The sequence below is a fragment of the Zeus faber genome, assembly GCF_960531495.2.
Source record: "Zeus faber genome assembly, chromosome: 10".
Lineage (NCBI taxonomy): Eukaryota > Metazoa > Chordata > Actinopteri > Zeiformes > Zeidae > Zeus > Zeus faber.
This window is the reverse complement of record NC_137199.1, coordinates 11,917,169-11,939,652: the sequence shown is the minus strand read 5'-3', so window position 1 is coordinate 11,939,652 and position 22,484 is coordinate 11,917,169. Positions and strand designations below refer to the sequence as shown.

Below are 22,484 nucleotides of genomic sequence, written 5' to 3'. Positions count from 1 at the left end.
GTCTCAGAACAATGGGAACTGCCTTTTTTTTCTCCACGATTTTGAAACTTAATTTTGTATACTTGGGGATATACTATACCTTTATCATCATTCAAATTTGGCTGGGTGCTAGCAGCCAGCCAATAACACATTTTTTCTGTGGTGTGACAAACTCAGAACACAATTTATTCTTGCTTTAAAGGGACTTTAATAACAAGTGGAGCAGTGACGACACCACATCCAATGCAGCTATTCTGACAACACTGAAGCCTCGTGGGGCCATGTTCAAATAATAAAAAAAGAAAAGGAAATATAAAACAAATACATATGCAGCAACAAGTTTTACAGATATCGACTACAGTTGTAATGTTTCGTTTTGAGAAACTTTTATTTTTTTTGTGTGTTCATCAGCATGTTTTACACACACACACACACACACACACACACACACACACCTGGACACATGCGAGCGCATACGTACAATTGCACCTGCACGCCATCTCAGAGCCCTGGAGGCCCTAGGCTGTCAGGGTCTCCAGTCAGGGTCCTACCCCCCCCTAACCACTGTGGGACCAGCATGCTAATGGATGCACCATCATGTGGGAGAGGCTCAAATTTTTTTCAATTGTATATAAAAAAAAGTCAAGTTTCACATTGTACAAACACCCACTCGCAGTATGGCAGGGAGGGGTCTCGGTAGTGTCCAGCCCCCGCCCACCGGCTCTCCTCCTCTCCGCCTGGCGCTCTAGCCGATGTAGATACGGTGGAAGTCGTTAGCGCCGAAGGCGGCGTTGCACTTGGGGCACTTCCTCTGGCGCGTGTCGTAGCGCGTCTTTACGCACTCGAAGCAGAAGACGTGGAAGCACTTGGTCAGGACAGCGTCCTTCACCCGGGAGTTGCAGCAGGGGCATGTGAGGCGAGCCTGCCACACAGCGGACGAGAGGTTCAACATATATACACTTCATATATACATATAGGTGCGGTTTCGTGGACACAGATTAGGCCTAATCTGAAAGTAAATCCCAATTTTTAATCTGGACAAACTGAAATGGTTTAAAATAGTCTCAGACTGGCCCTAGGATTTCCAGAAAGAAGATTTGAGCTAATCTAGGTTTAAATCATTTAAGTAATTTCCACCTGGGATTATTAAAGTATTTCTGATTCAGATTCTGAATCTGAAGTGAAGGCTTAAATTAAACCTGGCCAGGTCGACCAGGTTGATCTGGACTAAGACCAGCACCAAGACCAGAGAGAAGGTGCTCACTAGTCCTTCGTTACCTTAGTCTAGGACGTCCTAGTCTAGAACAAATTAACCTCAAATTAAGCAACGTCTCAGAAGGGCATTTTTAAATTCTGGATTAATTTAAGTAGGGTTAGCTTAGTCCTGCTTTAGATTAAACCCTTTCTGCGATAAGTGATTTACAATTACTGTGGGACGTCCACTCACCTTGTATTCGTTGATTTCCTCATTGAGTATCTCGTCGCCGTTGCTGATTTTCTCGGCCGGTTTCTTGGCCTTCTCGATCTTCCTCCGCAGTTTTGAGATATCCTCCTGACATGCAGAGCAGGGGAAAAAAGCACAGTGCAGATTCAGAAATTCGGCCGTAGATACGAGTGGACAAACACAGATCGATAGAAAATTTTTAACGCAAGTAGAACGTAACCTTTGTGGCTTCCTGTGTGTTGATGAACATCGATTAGTCAATGACAGCAGTTTAGCACGAAAACGTCAACAAGCTGAGATAGAAGTAAGGGGGCCTTAACGGGACACGAGTGAAAAGAATATGCCCTGTGGGGTTTTTTTTCCACGCAGAGACTAGAGACGCGACGTGTTCAGGAGGCCGTGGTGCTCACCTGTGCACGTCGGGCGTTGAAGGACTCCTTCTCTCTGGAGATGCTATTCTCCATCACCTCCTCGCGGACCAGGCCAAGCCTCTGCTGCACCTGCTCCAGCTGCGTCCGGACATCCTCGGACAGCAGTGCCGACTCCTGGGCCTAGGTGGAACGAAGGTTATGAGTGAATTCAATCTTTTTTGGGAGGATACAGAATGGTGTAGGGACTTGTTAGAACTAGGGTCGGGGCGATTGCATCTATTTTTATATCGTCAAATAGTGGCTACTCGAGATGGCTGACATGCGATCCCCCATGCCGGGGGAATTGACGCACCTTCTGGATTCCGAGATGCAGAGCCCTGAGAACAAGCATCTTCCTTCCAGCAGAGTGTGCTGCATCTTGGGGACTTATTTATCTTAATAATAATTTTTTTAGCAGTAGTAGTATATTTATTTGTTTTTATTTAATAATTTATTCTCTGTTTAGATTTTTTTTTCAATTATTATTGATGTTAGAATTTCATTTGAATTTAAGATTATGAGTAATCATCCTGAGTGTGCCTCAGCGTCTGACAGAGCTTTGAAATGATCAAATTTTTGAGCTTTCTGCAAGCAATACAGTTAAAGTAACGTGAATAAAAATGTATAAAAGTTTGTTTACATTTTATTGTTTATTTATGTCGAACATGTATAACAATGTCTCTATTCGAGAAACGGCTCCCCTTTAAAAGTATGTGTGTCTGTGCGACAATATCACAGCCTCATGTTCCGTTTTACATTATTATCTTATCTTTAATAACACAATCCAAATCATATCCATAACATTAACTTATCTTATGGAGCACAGAGCAAATTAAGGATTTAAATTTCACTCGTGCTGAGTGGCATGTCCTCCCGCCGACTGCTCCACCAGAAACATCTCTAAATATACAGTGGGGTCAGATTCTAGTGATATTTCTTTATAACATCTCTGTTCGTACAGTAAGCTAGTTTAGTAAAAATTGCCTTAATATCGGCGTAGGAATAAACAATTGCCGATCACCGCTTCAATCGTAGGTATACAAACGGATCACAAATTGGCACAAGCCTAGTTAGACCCGAACTTTTGTCGACTTAAGGTGGAGGCATACTACAAAATACGCACAAATCACTGGAGAACATGTCCAAGAACGCTGTTTCCGGACACCAAAATACAGAATAATATGCCCCTAGGGGGTGTAGAGGGATTCCGTGGCAACCATTTTATTGATTAGGCCATATAAGTTAAGGCTCCCAAACTAGCAGCTATTTTGTCCAAAGGTCACAACATCTAAACCTCAGCAGCTGAGCTGGACCAACCTTGCGTTTGTTCATGTCCAGAGCCTGCGTGCGGAGGGCCAACTCCCTCTCTGCAGTGCTGATGGTGCCCTGCAGGAGGCGCTCCTTCTCCTCCAGCTTCCGCACCACCTGCAGCTGGGCATCGACCTGGCAGCGGCACGCAGAACCACCACGTGCAAATAATAATAAAGACGTTAAAAAAAAAAAAAAAAATAATATTGGGTACTAGTAAGTTTAGCAGGACTGTTTTAGTTGATATTTTGTACATGTATTTGAAATAAATTGCTTTCAGGGGGGGGAAGAAAGGAAAACATTCGGAAAAATGGAAAGTCAGAACTGTAGATGAGAAACTAAAACACGTCTTCATAGTCCTAAATTTTCTTCTTTTTCTTCTTAAAAATGCCACTCAGACCCTAGATGTGCCTTTTAAAGTTGCTGCTGTGTGGTGGTATTGGGCACAAATGCTTCAAATCAGCCGAGGGAAGAGTGCACAGGGCCAGGAGACGGGGAGTGTAACTGTTACGCACCCCATCCGTAATAGTAGTCTTTGTTGGAACAGACTCCATCAGAACTTTTTGGTTAAGATAGCTGTGTGGGAATGACAACCTACTGACTTTGCCAATTTTTTTTATCCAGCAATATTACGGATTCCATGTGGGAAAGAGGTTTATGGTCACCACAATGGTCTCTTTTGATAACCTTATTGACAAATATAACACAGTACAACCTTATAATAGTGTAGTAACACATGTCTCACTATGGCAGAAGAGTGAAATTCAGGTAGACAGTTAATTTCCCTCAACCCAAATGATGGAAACACACCAAATTTGGATTATTCTTATTGCACACCTTCTAACATCAGTTCGAAATTCCCTATGAAAATGGGATGGAAACGGATTGTGGACTTGCGATTTTAGAAAAAGATTACAATCCACTAAAGTCGCATTCAGGCAATGATGTAATAATTTCTACAGCTCTGAAGTTCAGCAGGATTAATGACTCACAAACACAAACTAATAATTGTTCAAATATGTGCAATAACACTGTACAACACTGTAACATCCTAGTAAATACATAGTTGTGTATGATTATAATTTATACCCCTACAAATAACCTATCCTGTGCATAGGAACACATTGTATATTCTGTATATTTTATATATTTGACTATTCTTGTTTTGCTTTTTTCTTCTATTTGTATATATTTGGAAATGTTTATTCTATTTTTTTTTCTCAGACTGTCAAGCTTTTATTTAATGCTAATCGTCTATATACAGTATATACGCACTAATAATCACCAGAACAAATTGCTAGTATTTGTAATTTCCCTGGCTAGCAGCATTAAAATCATTCTGATACTCATTAATTCATAATTTACCAACATTTCCCTGTGGGGGCATGAGAGTACTGCCGTTATTTCACCTGCGTTTTGAGCGTGAGCAGCTGGTCAGCCAGCTCCTCCTTCTCCTCCTTCAGCAGCTTGTGGATCTGGTTGGACTTGATGCGCTCGCTCATCAGCTTGAAGTTGGCGTCGTCCTTCTCTCGCAGCTGCTGCATCAGCCGGATGTTCTGTTCCTGCATGTCCTCGAAGGCCTGGCCTGTCACGTCCATCTCGCTCAGTAGGGCGTCCTCCTCCTGCATGGGGGCGCGCCAGACAATTAAAGGGGACCTATTCTGCTAATAGATTTAGCCTATTAAATCTATGTATACCAGCACATATACACAAACATTCGGTTCTCTGATGGGCCTACTGACACACAAACTGTAAAATAAGAAACCCCAGTCAGTTTGTTGTGAGCTGAGAGTTCAGATTTGTCTCCCAAGCCAATGTCACATTGGGTCTTCTTAGAATTAGAACCACCCGCCATTTGAGTAACTCCACCCATGGATGGAGCGTGACTGGACTCGCTAGCATTATGTCCAAGCTAAGAGCTAAGCATGGGAACTGCTCTGTTGTTGGCTGTACAGACTAGCACAAATCTTTTAAAACAAAGAGGAATTATGACCAACTGTCTGTTATAAAACTGCAGATGAGGAAAATGTAAGTATCTTCTGTGCATCTCCACGGTCGGTTGACTGTACTGTAGGCTGCGGCGCGTGATCCACTCTGCGTTTCTCCGAACAATATGGTAATTGTATTTATTACATTTTATTTTTAAACGTTTCCGTAATTTAATGAAACTAAAAAAGCCCCAATCTGTGCCGTATTCCGTGGTGCTCCAAGCTGTTCCAGACATCGCAGTGTAACTCTGAAATGACTTTTAAATTAGGTCTTGTTGATCTAATGTGAGTGAAGTTTCAGCAACTGGATTGCCTATTTCTCACCTCAAATTTGTTCAGAAACTGAATTTGGTGGGCTGATATCAGTGAAGGTTTACAGAGAAATACAACGGAATCCGGAGTAAAGCTCAAACCCCATTGGCTCACACAACCCGGAAGTTGTGTTCAAACCTAGGGGTGCTCCAATCGATCGGCCAGTGATCGCTTTCGACCGATATTCGTTCCCAATAGTTTGATTGGTGATCGGTATAAAGGTTGATCAGAAGAGCCAAATGCTATAATCTGTGGGTTATTTTCAGCAGAAAACTTCAAAAACATGTTTTGGGGACTCCAGAGACCATATAATAACTTTTTGAAAACGAGCATAATAGGTCCCCTTTAAAATGGCTCTCATATGAAAGTGGTAATCCGTCAGATTATTTAGTTCAAAAGAAAAACAACAAATTTGATACTTTATTGAGCTGGCATGGCCATATATACCGTGAAGTAGAACATGGAATTGTCAGGAAGCAGCCCTTCAAAATAATAATATCGTAATAATAAAATTTGCCTGTTTTGCTATGGAGAGCTTCTTGTTGAGGATGTCGATCTGCTCCTCCACTGAGCGGATCTTCCTCAGAGCCTCTTCGTCGGCCATTTTCTTGCCTTCCCTCCTCTCCCGCTCCTCCAGTTCCCTCAGTCTCTGCCGCAGCTCCTCGGCCTGGAGGGAAACGGGGGCAGATTCACTTTGAAGTACCACACAGCCAATTAGCAGATGATTGTCACCGAATGAATACACTAAATTAATTCAAAGTACATATATTTCTTAAAATCCAGCTTCACAACGATTTTAACACCGGTATCAGTTTATTCTTGGTTCCGTGCAGCGTACCTCTGACTTGGCCTTCTTCTCAGCGGCCATGAGCTGCACCTTGTCCCTCTGCTCCTTGGGCGCTGAGCGGTACATGTCCAGCAGCAGCTTCATCTCCCGCTGGGACTCCTGAGCCTTCCTACATAGCCGAGGCAGAAGCCTTCATCACTACCGAGCATCATGGGCATGATCGCTATTGACTGGGATATAGACCAGCGGGACCTGGGGAACCTCTGGTCCGCAGGCCTACAACGACCATAACACGGCCCGCCTGGGCTTCACGAGATTTGGTATGTATGTCTTTCTGGTTTGTCAAAGGTATTTCAGATCATAACTTCCAAAAGATGCTGAAACGCCTTGGAAATTTGTTTTGTTATGGTAATAGTACTTAGTAATAATAGTTTTTCCTTTAATAGTTTTCATTTTATTTCACAAGGACTGGCTCCAAGGCTCTTCCCCAGGAGAGACGTAAACAAGCAGGACGTACTTGAGTTCTGCTCGGATGATCTTCAGCTGCTCCACCTCCTTCCTCTTTGGACCTCCGACCACAGAGGGGCGCTCCCCGGCCCCATCCTCCGATTGGCTGCTGGCCCCCGGCTTTTCCTTCTCCTCCTTCATGCCGGCTCCGCCCCCTCCACTGCGGGTCGGCCTCTCTCGCTCCTTTTCCCTCTCCTTCTCCTCCTTCTTTATGCTTTCCTTCTCTTTCTTGTCCTCCTTCTCCTTCTTGTCCTCCTTGTCGTCCTCCTTCACGGGGGCCTCGGCTTCCTGTCCGGGCTCTGTCTTCACCGAGACGCCTGTGTAGAAAGACACGGTGCAGACCGAGATGAGTGGGAACAAGGATCCACCAATGTCTTACATATGTTTTACTCCACCACAGAGCAGGAACAGACATTCAAAACCTTTAAAATACATTCCAAACTGATCAAAACCATTACAAACAAATTCAAATCTGTTAAAAAACACTTCACTCCAAACAACACACCACCAGACCAGGCTCTGTGGGGCAGGAGGGGTGCCAGTGACTCGGGTTCGATACGCTTGGATGGCTCGCACCTCCCACACCCCACAATTTTAACTGCATACACAAACAGCACACATTGAGCGTGGGGTTTCCGGGGTGGCAGGGCACTGGTGGGTTGGTGTGGTGGTGTGGTTGGCTGGTGGGTGACCGGGTGGGCCCCCTGCCGACTGTGTTCGAGTCCTGGCGACTTGCCCCTGGTGCCGAGTGGCCTCCGGACTGCTGCCACCCGGCAGGGTTGCGAAGAGCCCCTTGGATGCTTTCCAGGGCCACTTGATGACTGCTTGCCGTCGTGGATGTGGGTTGTGGTGCGGGAGACGACAGTCGGCCCTACTCCCAATGCACGGCTTCTCTGCGGCGAGTGCCTCTGGTGCTGACGGTTGTAGAGGGGCCGCATCTGCGAGCGATGGCGGGGCTCAATTCACCCTAGGTGGTTTGATATTGGGCTGCCCCGCGCAATGTGCACTCAGCTACGTGGGTGAGCACTCGGGCTTGTGGCAGGGTGGGGCATCTCGCCCGTTGTGTTACTGCAGGCCTCACCTTTGCACAGGGCATGGGAATCCAGGCAGGTTGGTTTGTTGGCCACGGGGCCGGCTCCAGGCCTATGGTCAGTGCGTGGCGACGCAGCCTGGATTCTGCATGGGTTGTATGTGTGCTCCTCAGGGGTGCAGGGTCACTTTGTGCTCTCTGAGACTGGTTTGTGCACCTCGGGGTCATATGTGGTTGTTTCTCTGCTGGTCCTAACTGCTCTGTTCTGTGGCGCATTGTGCTCAAGAGTTTTCTTGAGGTTGTGATTCTGACTCCATACACCAGAACTAACTGGGACAAGTCCTATGCATTCACTGGTGGGGACACACACACACACACACACACACACACACACACACACACACACACACACACACACACACACACACACACACACACACACACACACACCGTCTCATCACAGGCACACACACTACCAGGATCTGCGACATATGTATATGTGACAAATAAACCTCTTAAATCTTGCCTCAAACCTACCCCCAAAAACACCTGTTTTTTTTCTCGCCATCTGATGTTTCTATGTTTATCTGTCTCAGCCGTGGTGATTCTCCTTCCCCTTCTTGGAGAAGTAATGATGAATAGGTGTTTATTGATCAAAACATGGTAAGATCGTACTCCAAAGAGGGGGATGAGTGGCGGTCCTGTATTATAAAAATTCTGTGCTCTTGTCATACCACAGGTCGTTCACAGGAGTGAGTTATTGCAAGCAATTTTTTTTTAACCTAGCAGGCTGGGCATACAACACAGAGTATTTGTATGCCACTGCATCCAGGACAGAGTTAGTCTGCAAGTGGAGTTCAAGTTCTCAACCTGCAATGCAACTCTTTATTCATTCTTAAATCATCAATAACTGCTGCAATAACTCTGTCCTGTGGATGACCTGTAGAATGACAAGATCACAGTTTTTGGTTATGGAGAACCACCACCAACCCCCCTCTTTGGAGAACCATTTATCATGTTTGGCTTTATAAACAACCTATCACTACTCCAAGAGGGGGAGAATCACCACGGGTGAGCCAAAATAAATAGAAACAAACAACATTTACACAAAAACATAAACATTGGATAACAACATGTATTGAAAAGTGAATTAGGTCCAGGAAACCTGGAACTACAACTGGTCACGTGGCCTCTTCCTGTCATAATTATAGCAGTAAATGAGGGAGGAAGGGAGAGGAATGTAACCAGGAGGGTGCTAGGGTGCACCTGAAGCAGGTGTAGTGGTGTGTGTGTGTGCAAGATGTCCACCGTTGAGTGTACATGACTTATCCCCATTGGAACTGGTGTAGAACGTTGGTATTATGTCGCGGCGCCTCCAAGCAGCGGAAGAGAAGGAAGAAGCCCCCCCCGAACTCTGCAGCTCTGTAGACACCCTACGTCCGCAGGAAAGCCCCGGGTACCCTGCCCTGCGGCCACAGAAGACCCCTGGGCCCCCAGAGAAGCCAGAGGGCCGTGGAGCAACCCCTAAGCCCAGCCCCGAGGAGCATGACCCAGTCCCAGGGAGCACAAGGAGACGCCACACACATACAACCAACCCCCAGGTGCAGGCACAAGACGCAGCCGCCGGCACAGAACCCGGGCCACGGGCGCAAGGCACGGACTGCAGGCACGAATCTCGGCTCCACGGCTACAGACCAACACCCCGCCTGAGCCGCCCGCCCCACGAGCGGGCCGGCAGGACCCCCATGCCCACCCACACCCCACACAACCGACCGCCCCACCGCAGCCGACCATGCACCCCAACCGGTGCGAGTGGCAAGTGCCCATTCACGTAGCAGCATGTGCCCAGCACGGGGCACCTCAATGTTGAGTATGAGTTTTGGCACTGGAAAAGATAGGCGAGTCGCAACCGGATCGATCCAGGGGCGCAGAAGGCCGGGGAGCAACCACGCAGACCCCCTTCCCCCGGACCCAGCCGTGCCCCAGTGCGCCCACCTCCCGTACCTGGTGGCAGCATACCTACAGCAACCGGCCAAGGGCGCAGAGCAGTCCGCCATGCGCCTCCGCCATGTCAGGCAGCCCCGCGCCCCCATCAGGCCCCTAGTCAGCCCCCAGCCGCCGAGCATGCAGAATACAGAACAGAGGACGGGCAGAGGGCACCCCCACCCACAGTCCAACCCCCCAGTGACAAGCGCCCCGCGCACCAAGAGCGCTAGAGGCACTGGAAAGCAGCCCGGTGCGACGACAGGAGACCACCCCCCCCCGAAGGAGGCCACATGGTGAGCCCCGTGCCTAGCACAGCCAGCCAGGTTCATGACTCAGGTTGACAGGACCAGACGGAACCCCCCCGCGCGCAGGACGCAGAACGACACACAAGCCCAGCCACCCCACAGACGTCAGCTGCAGGTACTCTCAACTCAGGCAAAGGAGCGGCGCCACCACCCAGACCACCCAACTCCCCAACTGCAAGCAATTCTTGATGATTAATAAAGAGTGGCATTGCAGGTTGAAAAGTTGAACTCCACTTGCATATTAACTCTGACTTGGATGCAATGGCATAAAAATAGATTCTGTTCTCTGCCAAGCCTGCTGACAGCACAGGTAAAAAAAAAATCCATTCAAAAACATTCAAAACCAACCAAACCCATTTGGTACATTCAAAACCAGTCGTTTTCAGGTGTTGCGTGTACCGGTGGTGCTGGGCGTCGCCGAGCCATTGTCCGACTCCATCTTGACTGTGGCGTCGCTGGCGGTGGCCAGGACAGGAGGTGAGGTTGTCTCATCCTTCACGTCAGTCTCTGTGCTTGACTGGGACGGAAGGATGGCGCTGCCCTTCGAAGTGCGGACCTGCGGAAAGAGGCTGAGTGAGTCAGAGCTTTCTTAGGATGCTGCACACGTTTATCCAGAGTGCTGGTGTGTCTCTGGCCCACCTGGTTGAGCTCAGATTGGGTCTCCCGGAGTCTCAGCTTGTATTTCACCACTTCTCCTTTCATCTGCTGGTTGTGGGTTTGCAGAGTGCTGATCAGATGACGCATCTCCTTGTTGATGGGTCCTAAGCCGTCGAGAAAGAGAGACAAACAAAGATGAAGGAAAAAAAACATGGAAAGACTTATTCCAAAGTTAGTCCAAGTGCTGCACTCTGTGTTTTTAGTCTCTGCGTTGATAGTGACCTGCTTGCTCGTTGGCTGCGAGGGTCTGCTCAAACTCGATGCGCAGCATCTCGTACTCCTTCCTGACTTGTGCCAGCGTGTCCTCCAGCTGAAACACCTCGGTACGCACCTTCCTCTGCAGGGCCACCTCGTCGTTCTGCAACGCATGGACCAAGGTTAGACAAGGACGGGGAAACACTGTCAGAACAAACCAACACACACACACACCTCCATGTGCTCCAGCTGTCGAAGGCGTGCGGTCCTGGTGGTGTTGAGGCGGGTGCGCGTCTCATCCAGTTGGGCCTTGAGGACCAGGGACTCGTTGTAGAGCACAGAGAACTGTGATTGCAGACAGCGGTACTCTGAACTGTCCTTCACCACACCCTCAGCGCGGCTCAACAGCTCCACCTGGGGTGGTTCAGGAACAGACTGAAGGTTCATATTAGGGATACTGAACTTGTACGTTAATAATGTTCAGATATCTAAACCACTCAGTAACAGTTACAATATTTACTATCTATCTATCTATCTATCTATCTATCTATTTCAACAAAACAAAGAAGTGAATAAATCAATTACTGAAAATAGTGACAATAATAATAATAACAAACAGTATTTTATCTTCATGATCTTCATTGTGCTAGTAGATATTTGCAGTAGGTCTGGCGTGTGACATCATCGAGCAGCTGACCACGGTATAAATATGACCAAAGCATATACCTTCATGTTGTTGTTGTCCTGGTTGACGCTCTGCAGGTCCTGCTGGAGCTTCTGCAGCTCACTCAGGCGGTTGTCGGCCAGCTCCCGGTTCTCCTCCAACTCGCTGTTCATTTCCTCAAACTGGGGGGGGCAGATGGGAGACTTAACTCTGTTTCACCAGACTGGATATGGGTCAAAGCGGAGGCGGTCGTGGAAGAGTCCCATACCTTCCTCTTGTTGATGGTGATAGTACCACACACGCTGCTGGCCTCTCCGCACACCTTGTAGCCTTTACTGTTCACCTGGAACATACAACAGGGAGAGTTTGGCGACGGGCCTTTGCTACCAATTCTGCAAAATTCTGCAACGTGCAGAATCGAGGCAAGGCGCAGGCCGTTGCTCACCCTCTCCAGGATCTCACTCAGGTGCGTGTTGAGTCGGTTCTCGCGCCGGCGGATCTTCTCCATGTCCCACTGGAGCTCCTCGATCAGGCCCTGGAGCTCGCTAACCCGAGTGTCGGCCTTAGCTGCGGCACGACCTAGGGCACGAGACTGGTGGAGAGACAGGATTCATTCTGACATTACAAAATGAAATTCAAGGTCTTTCAAGTACTTTTTATATTCAAGCACTCTTTTGAGCACGTTTCATTTTCAAGGACTTCACACAAAACAAATAAAATCAATTTTTACTGTGATCTTAGTCTCATAACTGAAAGCCGGTACCACTATGGCACCGGTACCTTTATGACTGGTACCTACTCGACCGAATTGCAAGGCAGATTTCGGTGCCTCATTTCAGTGCCATGCACAAGCTGCCAAATGAAAATCCGCCCTCTTATGCTCCAAAACCGCCACGTGCGCCTTCACTAACATTATTGCTTGGCGCACGCAACTTGAAATACTCTGTATTCCTCTGCATGACCCGCTGTCACCTCTCCCGTGCGACTCCCCTTTTAACTTTTGGTCGAGAGTCCCACAGCAACAGCCTCGTCAATGTCACATTTTGGTCGCTTAGCTAATCAGATAAAAAAGGCGGGTTGTAAAGTTTTCACTACTGATAATATCAGGTTCATACCGATAGTGTGTATCGCCATCAATGATGCCAAACCAATTTTTAGAATAACAGAAATATCCGAAACAGCACTGGTAAACATCATGAGCTCCTTTAGAGACTCAAAAGCAAAGAATGATTATGGTTTAGAAAAGTATATGAAAAGTAATTAAGGACTGTATTGTGGGGGTGGTGTGGTTTAAGCAGCCACACCTGTCTTGGGTCTGGGGAATTGGGCCCGGATCAGGGTGGCTATACGCCTGTTGCTTGTCACAGTAATCAACGAGCAACAGGTAAATCACCCATTCCCACACACGGGGAGAGCCTCTGTCTTGACAAGGTTCCATCTGCTCCCGGCTTGTTACATCTTGCCACTCTCTACAAGAAACTGGTGTGTTTGCAATTGGGCTCCAGCCGACTCAGAATTTTGTCACTCGAATCGCATTCGGCTGTTCAATGCGAAAATTGGACTATTCACCAGGGCGGTGGCTCTTCCTACAGGCACGATAGGCGGCTGCCTAGGGTGGCGTGAAAAGGGAGGGATCCTGGTGCATTTCGGCACCCGTCTCCCCCTCCGACGGTACCGACTATGCGCACTAGCGATGTGCACAGCAGCGAAGGGGTGTCCGCGACTAGTGAGGAATACAGACGTAGGTTATTTTATTTTACTTCTCCTTATGGAGCGAATCAAGTGCGTATGGAATGGTATGGAGTGAAACCCTGCGTGCTGTGCTTTCTCTGTGACTCTCTTCCCGATCGCCCTTTCTCCATGCATAATGCGGAGAAAAAAAGCAGCGCTAATTATGCTCCTTGTTTGCTTCAATTTTTCGCTTAAATTCTAAAAAAGAAACCATAAGAGTACCGGTAAAGTACCGAAGTACCGGATTGATAAGCAGTATCGGTAAGAGTAGTAGTACAGATAAAATCTTAACGATACCCATCCCTATGAGTCGTGCCCAGTTCCTCCATGCCCCGTCCCCACTGTTTTTAGTTGTTTTGTTTGGAGGAATGGGGCACGGCGATCGGGGTACACGGAGAGACTTGTTTGTGTCCAGACCCGGTATTTACACATGTAAATATTTATTTAAGATTCCCCTTATTTATAATTCCTAATTGAAATGTTATCCCTGGCAATTTTGTAAGCTTTTATGTGTTTTATCCTGTTATTGTAATGCACACTGACAAAAATAAAAACATTATAAAAACGCTACAACAGAATCGAACCCAGGACCTTCTGCCTCACAGCAAGAAGGTCCTGGGTTCGATTCCCACCTGGGGCGCTGTTGGCACCGTGCTCCGGCGGGTTATCTCCCAAATAGGAGCCTTTCTGTGTGGAGTTTGCATGTTCTCCCCGTGCTCACATGGGGTTTCCTCCACCTCACGTCAGTAAGGACCCCTACCAAAAACATGCACCCATCATTGTCTGACCAGCAATGGACATTTATCACCTGGTCCCCGGGCGCGTCCACGTATGCTGCCCACTGCTCCTGGCTGTGCCCCCAGAGGAAGGACAAGCCAGGATGGGTCAAAAGCAGAGAATCCATTTCACCGGCCACCATCAAAGCATGTGCGTGTGTGTGTGTGCAAGCATGCATTGTAGTGTGGTGTGTTGCGTGATGAATAAAGACCGTTTCTTCTTCTTTCTACAATAAACTGGTGTATGCAACATCTCTGCCTGTGTCTCTGTGTCGGAGGGCCCTGAAAACACTCTGTGTTTTTTGTTTGTTCGCCAATGTTATGTTTAGTCGTGCGAATCTCACCTACAGCCGCCAAGGTCTTCTGATCATAGGACTACAGTGTAACCTGGCTGTTCCGAGTGAATTTCTGCACTCATAAAATATACCGGAGGCGAAAGCCAAGACACTGGGCTTCCCATGGACTGTGGTCGCCTGCGGCAGGAGGCATTGTGGGCTCTAATCAGCCTGCTTGCCCATTAAAGCTAACTATAACTAAGCTATTTTTTAGACAGAGCCTCCCGCGCACGAATACTAAGCACATACATTTTCCTTAAATTTAAGGAAGTTATTCCTCACTTTGGATACATTTCATTGACTGACAACAATTTTTTATTTCCTACCTCACTGGTCATGTGACTATACTTCTGCTGAAGACCCTCGGTCAGCTGACGTAGTCGTTCATTTTCGTTGGTCAGCAGAGTGTTGAGCTCGGAGGCCAGCTGCCATGAACTGCCTTCTGGAAAGACACGGCAAAAATTTGACAGTGAAAAACCATCCATCTTCCCATCTCCTCTTCCGTCCAAACTCTATTAACCTTTCCCCAGTCTCACCTGCTCCGGAGTCGAGCTGGTTTTTGAGTCGGTCCACTGTGCTCCTGAGACTCTCGTAAATCTCCACAACGCGATTGGCCAGCTTCTGGCTTGACTCCAGCCTCTCCTGCAGCTCGGCCTCCATCTCCTCACTGCTGCTGCTGGCCAGCGTGGCCAGAAAGGAGGTGGCCGTCTCCCCCTGGTGACCTGGAGCCGCGACGACACACAAGGAGGAAGTTACGTTGGATGGATGTCGCTTTTTTAAGGATGGACATATTTTTTAAGCAAATTCAGTGGTCCCACATCTCCACCTTAATGTATTTCTCTGATTGTATTGTTGGTCGTATGCTAGAAAAATCCAACATTGACAAGGATATTGTATTTCCTGCCTCTTATAACTCTCTCATAAGACTTTTATTATCCCAATGGGAAATTTGTCTTGGACGGCTGTCATATGAATAATTTGGTTTGCACAACCAATAATATGGAAAAAGCATCTTAACACATATAACATACAGCACACATATTACCGAACCTATAACAAGGATATACTACAGTGGCTCTGAGAACTTATGAAACTGCAACTTATGAAAACATGCAAATAGACAAAAAACAAGCAAATTAAGAAAACATCTTCACCAAATTCACAACACATGCGCACCATTTAAAAAAACAGCTGCAAATTCAGACAACACATCACATAATAGACAACACAACACAATACAGACAACACAGCACATTACAGACAACCCATCACATAACAGAAACACAGTGCAAATACAGACAACACAACACAATACAAGGGCCTAAATCGAGCGACCAGGAAATACTGCAGAACAAACTTTTTCCAAACTCTCAATCATGCAAAAATGATCTGGGACCCATGTTCCAAACCCAAGGCATTATTAGACGGACATTTAAATATTCTTAGCATTGTCTCAAACAGCAAACGAATGTAACATTCTCTGTAACAGACTCTAACCCAGATTTTCTCGGCATCTCAGAAACATAAGTTAATGTTGACTGCTATATGCAGTCTCATTGAATGATAACATGAAACAGATTTGAAATGTATCGGGTTGAATGTCTACAGAGATGTGTTTTTGTTAATTGTTTATATGGGCCACCATCATCTAAGAGTTTGTTTTATGAACATCTACCTAGCATTCTTAAAGAATGTGACGGCGACATAAGAACTAAATTTATGTTAACGTAAAACAGTGATTTTAACACAAACTGGGATAAAAAAAAAAAATCAGATAGGAAAAAAACTCAAGGAGATAACAGACCAGTTCAATCTTATTCAACCGGTGCAAGGACCATCAAGAGTAACCAATTCCTCTTAAATCGACTTGATATTTATGAACAGACCTGAGAGAATAACAATATCCCATAACCTGCAAACTGGTTTTTCCGACCATAATATCACTGTTGCCGCAACTCACCAGAAAATGGTTTGAAAATATTATCATCACAAAACATTAACACCAGAGAATTCCAAAAAATAAAATGAGTACTAGAACTTTGAAACCGCTCTAAAACAAATTGACTGGTCTAATCTTCTGTCCAGTGAAGACAGTGAGAACAGCTCTTCACTTTTTTTGACAACTATTAACAAAGTAACATCCTCCTTCACAAGGAAGGTGCAATACAAACCTAGACAAAAGAACACTTGGCTTTGGCTCAATGATGCTCTCTTGCGACAAACGAAAGAGCGAGATCTTGTCCTGAAAAGAGTACTCAAATAAAGTCATCGTAATGACAGGCACAGGCAGATTTATTTTATTAGAGTAATTGATGATGCAAAAGGAAACTGGGAAATTTAATAAATCAACCTAAAAGAAATAATTATCAGAGAACAAGGGAACCTGAGCTGAAAGTGAACGGAATCTTAACCGAGGATCACGACATGATAGCAAAAACTTTTTTATAAACTCATTTGAGGAGCTGGCCCAAAGCTTCTCCTCCAGAACAATAGTGTGTATCGCCATCAATGATGCCAAACCAATTTTTAGAATAACAGAAATATCCGAAACAGCACTGGTAAACATCAGGAGCTCCTTTAGAGACTCAAAAGCAAAGAATGATTATGGTTTGGATTCCATAAAGATGCCCTAGTCGACCCCATTGCTCATCTGATTAATCTGTCAAATAGGCAAGGAATTTTTCCGAGCACATGGAAGTCAGCTGTTCTAACACTAATTTTCAAGGCTGGTGACCAAACAACTGTGGGATACTACAGATCCATCAGTATTTTATCTGTAGTGTCCAAGGTGGGTGAGAAATGGGTAGCAAAACAGCTGAACGCTCACCTGAACATGGGCCAGACCCCTCTGCACCCGATGCAATTTGGATATCGCACCAATCACTGACCACTGCCGTGTGTACTTATTTAAAATTAAAATGGTAGATCTTTTTACTTAGCTTATTAAATTATCTCTTGAAAAAATATATAAATAATCTTGCCTTTCATTCCTTAAAATCAAGAAATGTCCTTGTGAGAGAAACATAAAATGGTGCGTTCGTTATTTTATCAATAGTTTACGGGATGTTTTTCATTAAAAAATTAGAATAAGCAGTGGTCCAAGTGTCCATTTTCCAAAGATCAGCATCATTGAGAGTGTATATTCCCTCCTATTGGCTATCGCCCTGCTCTGCACATTTGCATAAAGTTACCTGCTCAACCCTTTTTTCGTCGTCGTACCATAGTTCCACCTCCTGCAGTCGGAGGAAGCCGAGTTCTTTTTGAAATGCATTGCAGCCTGTCTCATTGTAGTGCATGTGTGTCGCTGGTGTGACCCTACCATCATTCATTCTATCATTTGCTATATTGAAATGTTGTAAGATCCATAGTTAAAATCTTGCTCCTGAAATGACAGCTTTACACTGTTGGCCAGATAAATTGTTATTGCTCAGGGTTCATTCTGACATTACAAAATGAAATTCAACGACTTTCAAGTACTTTTTAAGCACAATTTTTTTTGGTGTAAGAACACAGTGCATGGCAGCTCAGGATTGCCTAGCCACAGATGTCAGATTGCCCATGCTGACCCCTGATCAAGCATCTGTGACATGTGCTTGAACAACAAACCCGATCCATGGGGGCCCCACCTCACAACTTACAGGGTGTAAGGGATCTGCTGCTAATGTCTTGGTGCCAGATATCACAGGACACCTTCAGAGGTCTTGTGCCTCGATGGGTCAGAGCTGTTTTGGCAGCACCATGGGGAGCTACACAATATTAGTGGTTATTAGTGGTTTTTTTTAATGTTGTCGCTGTTTGGTGTATATATATATATATATAAACAAACACACACACACACACACACACACACACACACACACACATAATTAATCTGATAGTTATCTACTATTATAAGTAACTATTTCCGACCATACTGGATTCAATAAACATTTCCCTGGCATAATTGATGTCCTAAAAGGGACCAGGAAAATCATAGGTTGTCAATGATCGCATTTTTTTCAAGGACTTTTTAAGCACTTCAGCACAAAAGTGGCTATTTTAAAGGTATTCCAGTGCTTATATTTCTGAGGATGAAATTCAAGCACTTCAAGCACCGCAAGGACCTGGTGAAGAACCCTGATTGCTCTATTTTTTCTCTTCCATATCATGCGGCCCTCTTTCCTAGGTACTGCAAGATTCCAGGCACTGGCACTGTGTTATTTTTCTGTTACGGCTTCTTTACTTGAAGCTGTAATAGAATTAACTGAATGCTGAGTTAGACCTCTCCGTACCTCGGTCCTTGGCCCTTTCCTGGTTGGAGTCACCATCGGGTTCTGGAGTTTCCGGCTTAAGGCTGCGCCCCTCCGCCGCAGGAGATTTCTCAGGCTCGCTGTCCGATTGTTCGTAGTGCCTCAAGGTCAATCGCACGTTGTCATCATACTTGTAGCAGAAAAGAAGCGACACATGTTGAAAATAACTTTTCAACATGTGATTAAAACTTAAATTCAATTTGTTTAATGAAAACTATGCACGATAGGTGACCTATCACTTGCTTAGTGACTATTTACCTGGTTCCAGTATCTATTCAGGATCAGCAAACTGGCATCGTCCGTGGCCTGTCGGGTCTCCAGTCTCTCAATTCGCTCTCGCAGCTCATCCTCGATAACCTACAATTAAAAGATAGACAGTTCTATGCTTGTAAATGTATATATACACTACTCACAAAAAGTGAGGGATATTCGGCTTTTGGGTGAAATTTCAGGATGAAGATAAAATGCACTATAACCTTTACATGTGAACTTAATTTGACCTTCTCTAATCTTTTGAATGCACATGTCCAACTGTTCAATGTTTCAGTACTTTTTGCATAACTTACTGTTCTCTAACAAGGAGCTGAACGGCAAAATTCACAACAGGTGTTTGATCCATGAATCGACCAATACATTTCCTGGTTCAATTAGAATTGGTATTTAAACAGTCCTCTTCATCGTGCTGTTCACATTTTAACATCATGAGACCAAAACGACACCTAACAAATGATCAACAGTACCTCGCCAATGCGAGGCTTCAAACAGGATGTTCTCAGAGGGAAGTGGCCACTGAGCTTAGAGTGTCACAGAGTGTCATCAGCCGGTTGCAGCAGAGATACAGAGAGACTGGAAGAGTCACAGAAAGGCAGAGAAGTCCACGTCCTTTGGCCACATCCCACACTGATGAGCGCTTCATTGTGAACAGTGCCCTGCGGAACCGGATGATGAATGCCACTTAACTCCAGGCACATTTAAGGGAGGTGAGAAGCACCCAAGTGTCATGTCAGACCATTCGAAACCGTTTACAGCAGCGTGGTCTGCGTGCTAGACGACCTGCAAGGGTCATGCCTTAGTAGATAATAAGTCGACTTGTGAACAGCATGAGACGTCGTCGTCAAGCTGTAATTGATGCTCAAGGGCACATGACAAGTTATTGAGACATTAACATTTTTTGTTGTGGTAAACCCACCACTACTGTTGGCTTTTGTTTCAATAAATTGTTTGAGATGAGGAAATCACCATTGCATGCTTCTACTTAAATGCCCTACTTTCATGATATAATATCACTGTAGCGTGAACTTTTTACATTTTCCATAAATTTCACCCTAAAGCCAAATATCCCTAACTTTTTGTGAGTAGTGTATATATTTATGTATCTGGGAAGTGTTGCTAAAGCTTGCAAATTCAGTCATTAATTCATTTACCTGTCTTTGATCAATTGCTTCCCCCAGCTTTCGGTTCTTTGCCCGGAGCGCTTTAATATCTTGCTCCTCCTGAAAGACATGACAGGGTTTTAAACATGAATAGATAAAGATAAGATAAATAGATAAAAGCGAACATTTCTGCGGTCAGGTTTTGCACAACTGCGTTTATGATAACATTTTGCTCACAAAGTTGGACACCCCTCCGAGTTTGATGACTGTCTCGACAGCAGTGGTGCTGACCCCCGGAGCCACATCCTCTCCTCCCTCTCTCTCCCTCCGCTTTTCAGGAAGAGCGCCCGAGGTAGAGGAGCCGCCAGCCTCACACGGACGCTTCAGTCCAGACATCCTCAGACTGCTGTAAATCATAATAGGTCGTAAGGAATTGTCAGATGAGTTTTTTAGGTTATTAGAAATGAATGGAAAGTTGCATGGGGTTCAGAAGGAAAAGTGCGCTGCAGTTTATTTTATCGGGTCTGGGGACTGTCTGGGGAAATATTTGGGTGATCGAGACTAGTGGTTTTCAAAGTGGGGTCTGACGACTCCCGGGGGTCCGTCATGATGTTCCACTGGGACAACAGTAAAATGGATAGTTAAACCTCACCGTTATTTATTTTATGACAATTTACAATAATGCCCGTAATGGCCGTTATCGCCATATGTATATCATGGGGAGGTTTTGAGCTTTATCATACTTAGAAACCTGAAAAGCTAGCAAGTCTGACCATGTTATCATGGAGCTAACGTTAGCCGTTAGCTAAATAATTTGTCCCTTTGAGTTACCCGGGCTATGAGTAAAACAAAAAAAGACACGTTACAGTGTTCTGACCCGACATTACATTTTATTTTAACCAGCCGTCTCGATGAGAGCAACAGTTACTCTTACCGATGCAGAGAAAACGTTTTATTTACTGAATCTGTCTGTGAACGCTGCCGCTTCCTAGGACCGCTGATCAAAACCGGAAGTGTTAGGACCAACGTCAGAGTGCGAACAGCGGGGCGACACCTGCTGGTGCGAAGGCAACATTGCATGATCTACCCAGGAAGTCTTGGTGCATTATCGCCACCCACTGGGTGGGAGTGTGACGCAACAGATTTATAAAAAAAATATATATATAAAATAACATAAAAATAAATAAATAAACAAATAAATAATGACAATATATGACACCTAGACTGCCAACTTGAGTCAGTGCTCCGACACCCTACTCAACTTGGAAAACCCTAACTCCTATTGGCGTTTGCACAATATTGACGTGTTCTGATCTCATCTTCTGTGAAGGAGGCACTGATGGCATACAGCTGGACTCTGACCAACAGTGTGTAAAGCGCATTGCACTTAGGGTCCAGGGTCCATATTGAGCAAAATTGGTTTGTCATTATTTGTTAGGCAGAGATCCGCCCATCCTACCTCATAGCTGGCTAGGAAATGTGCTGAGGTCTCCAACCACACAAGGTTGGTAGAAACACTGTAATGGGCCCTGCAAGGTCTGAACAGTTTCCAGGATCGATGTGAGGACTGTTTGTAAATGTCACGTTGGACAGACGTGACACATAAGTACAGGCAAAATATTTTTTTTAAATCGATGTCCTGCTTCAAAAAAATTGGTGTGCCCAAATCCTGTACACTATACCGTCCTTAGGATCTTATGATATAAGATTTTGCATATCTAATATGATAATATAGGTGCATCATCCTCTGATTATAAATACCATGAAACATTGTTCGATTGACTCCTGTTGTACATTGTTGACACGCCTCATGCATGTGGTTGACTTAAATAATTTTCTCTACTTTTTAACATAATTACATATGAGGAGCAAACATAATCCTGCAGGATGTAGAATTATGCACCAACAATATTTAATATTCAATCCTGAGCAAACACAAAACTTGACCAAGGGTATGGGTGCACACACATACAGATCACAAGGGTGACAAAGGCGGACAAGGGCTCTTATCTAGACTACTCAAACCATCACAACGAAAACCTGAATGACTACATTGCAACAGACCTCTCATCTTACACCTAAACACACTGCCAATCAGGGGTGCCACCAGGGATATTGGCCCCCATGAAAATAGTTATCACATTGGGCCCCACCACCCGACCACCCTAATGTTCTAACAGTTTTTTTAGGGCGCGTGTCAGACAGGCTCTTAGAATCGTGCCAATCCCCCCCTTTATATGGCTGCCAATACTGTGTCAAGTCCATCCAACAACAAAGGGTAATTTATCAGCAAACATTACTGCATCAGCATTCATTACACACGTGCTTGACTGATAAACTACAGTTTTAACCCCAGGCCGTGCATGGTTCGTACCGAAAGAATCTTTTAAACGACTCGGGAGTGCTGA

At 45.4% G+C, this 22,484-nt stretch overlaps 1 protein-coding gene across 2 annotated transcripts; it reads right to left on the bottom strand.

Moving 5' to 3' along the window:
- Positions 1-237: 237 nt before the first annotated feature.
- rnf20 (ring finger protein 20, E3 ubiquitin protein ligase) lies at positions 238-21,098 on the bottom strand. 2 transcript variants are annotated; one of them, XM_080008457.1, is made up of 22 exons: positions 21,011-21,098; positions 20,314-20,482; positions 20,128-20,196; positions 18,962-19,060; positions 18,686-18,833; positions 14,951-15,136; positions 14,741-14,856; positions 12,018-12,164; positions 11,841-11,915; positions 11,635-11,754; positions 11,143-11,322; positions 10,936-11,071; positions 10,696-10,817; positions 10,456-10,612; positions 6,746-7,052; positions 6,280-6,397; positions 5,959-6,108; positions 4,551-4,763; positions 3,151-3,276; positions 1,834-1,974; positions 1,427-1,531; positions 238-901 (listed from the first exon to the last, which is right to left on the bottom strand). In XM_080008457.1, exons 2-22 carry the CDS (start codon positions 20,470-20,472, stop codon positions 725-727), a joined length of 3,051 nt encoding a protein of 1,016 aa, XP_079864583.1. In that variant the 5' UTR covers positions 20,473-20,482; positions 21,011-21,098; the 3' UTR covers positions 238-724. The 2 variants fall into 2 exon arrangements, with proteins under 2 accessions (XP_079864583.1, XP_079864584.1); XM_080008458.1 differs by having other exon boundaries at positions 20,314-20,479; positions 21,011-21,062.
- Between the last annotated feature and the right edge of the window lie 1,386 nt (positions 21,099-22,484).

Excerpts from the sequence above, each read along its gene's own strand:
- rnf20 (XM_080008457.1), bottom strand. The coding sequence starts at position 20,472 with ATGTCTGGACTGAAGCGTCCGTGTGAGGCTGGCGGCTCCTCTACCTCG. Across the intron at positions 14,857-14,950 it reads CCAGCTCGACTCCGGAGCAG|AAGGCAGTTCATGGCAGCTG; the intron begins GTGAGACTGGGG and ends GTGTCTTTCCAG. Across the intron at positions 3,277-4,550 it reads TGCTCACGCTCAAAACGCAG|GTCGATGCCCAGCTGCAGGT; the intron begins GTGAAATAACGG and ends TGCCGCTGCCAG.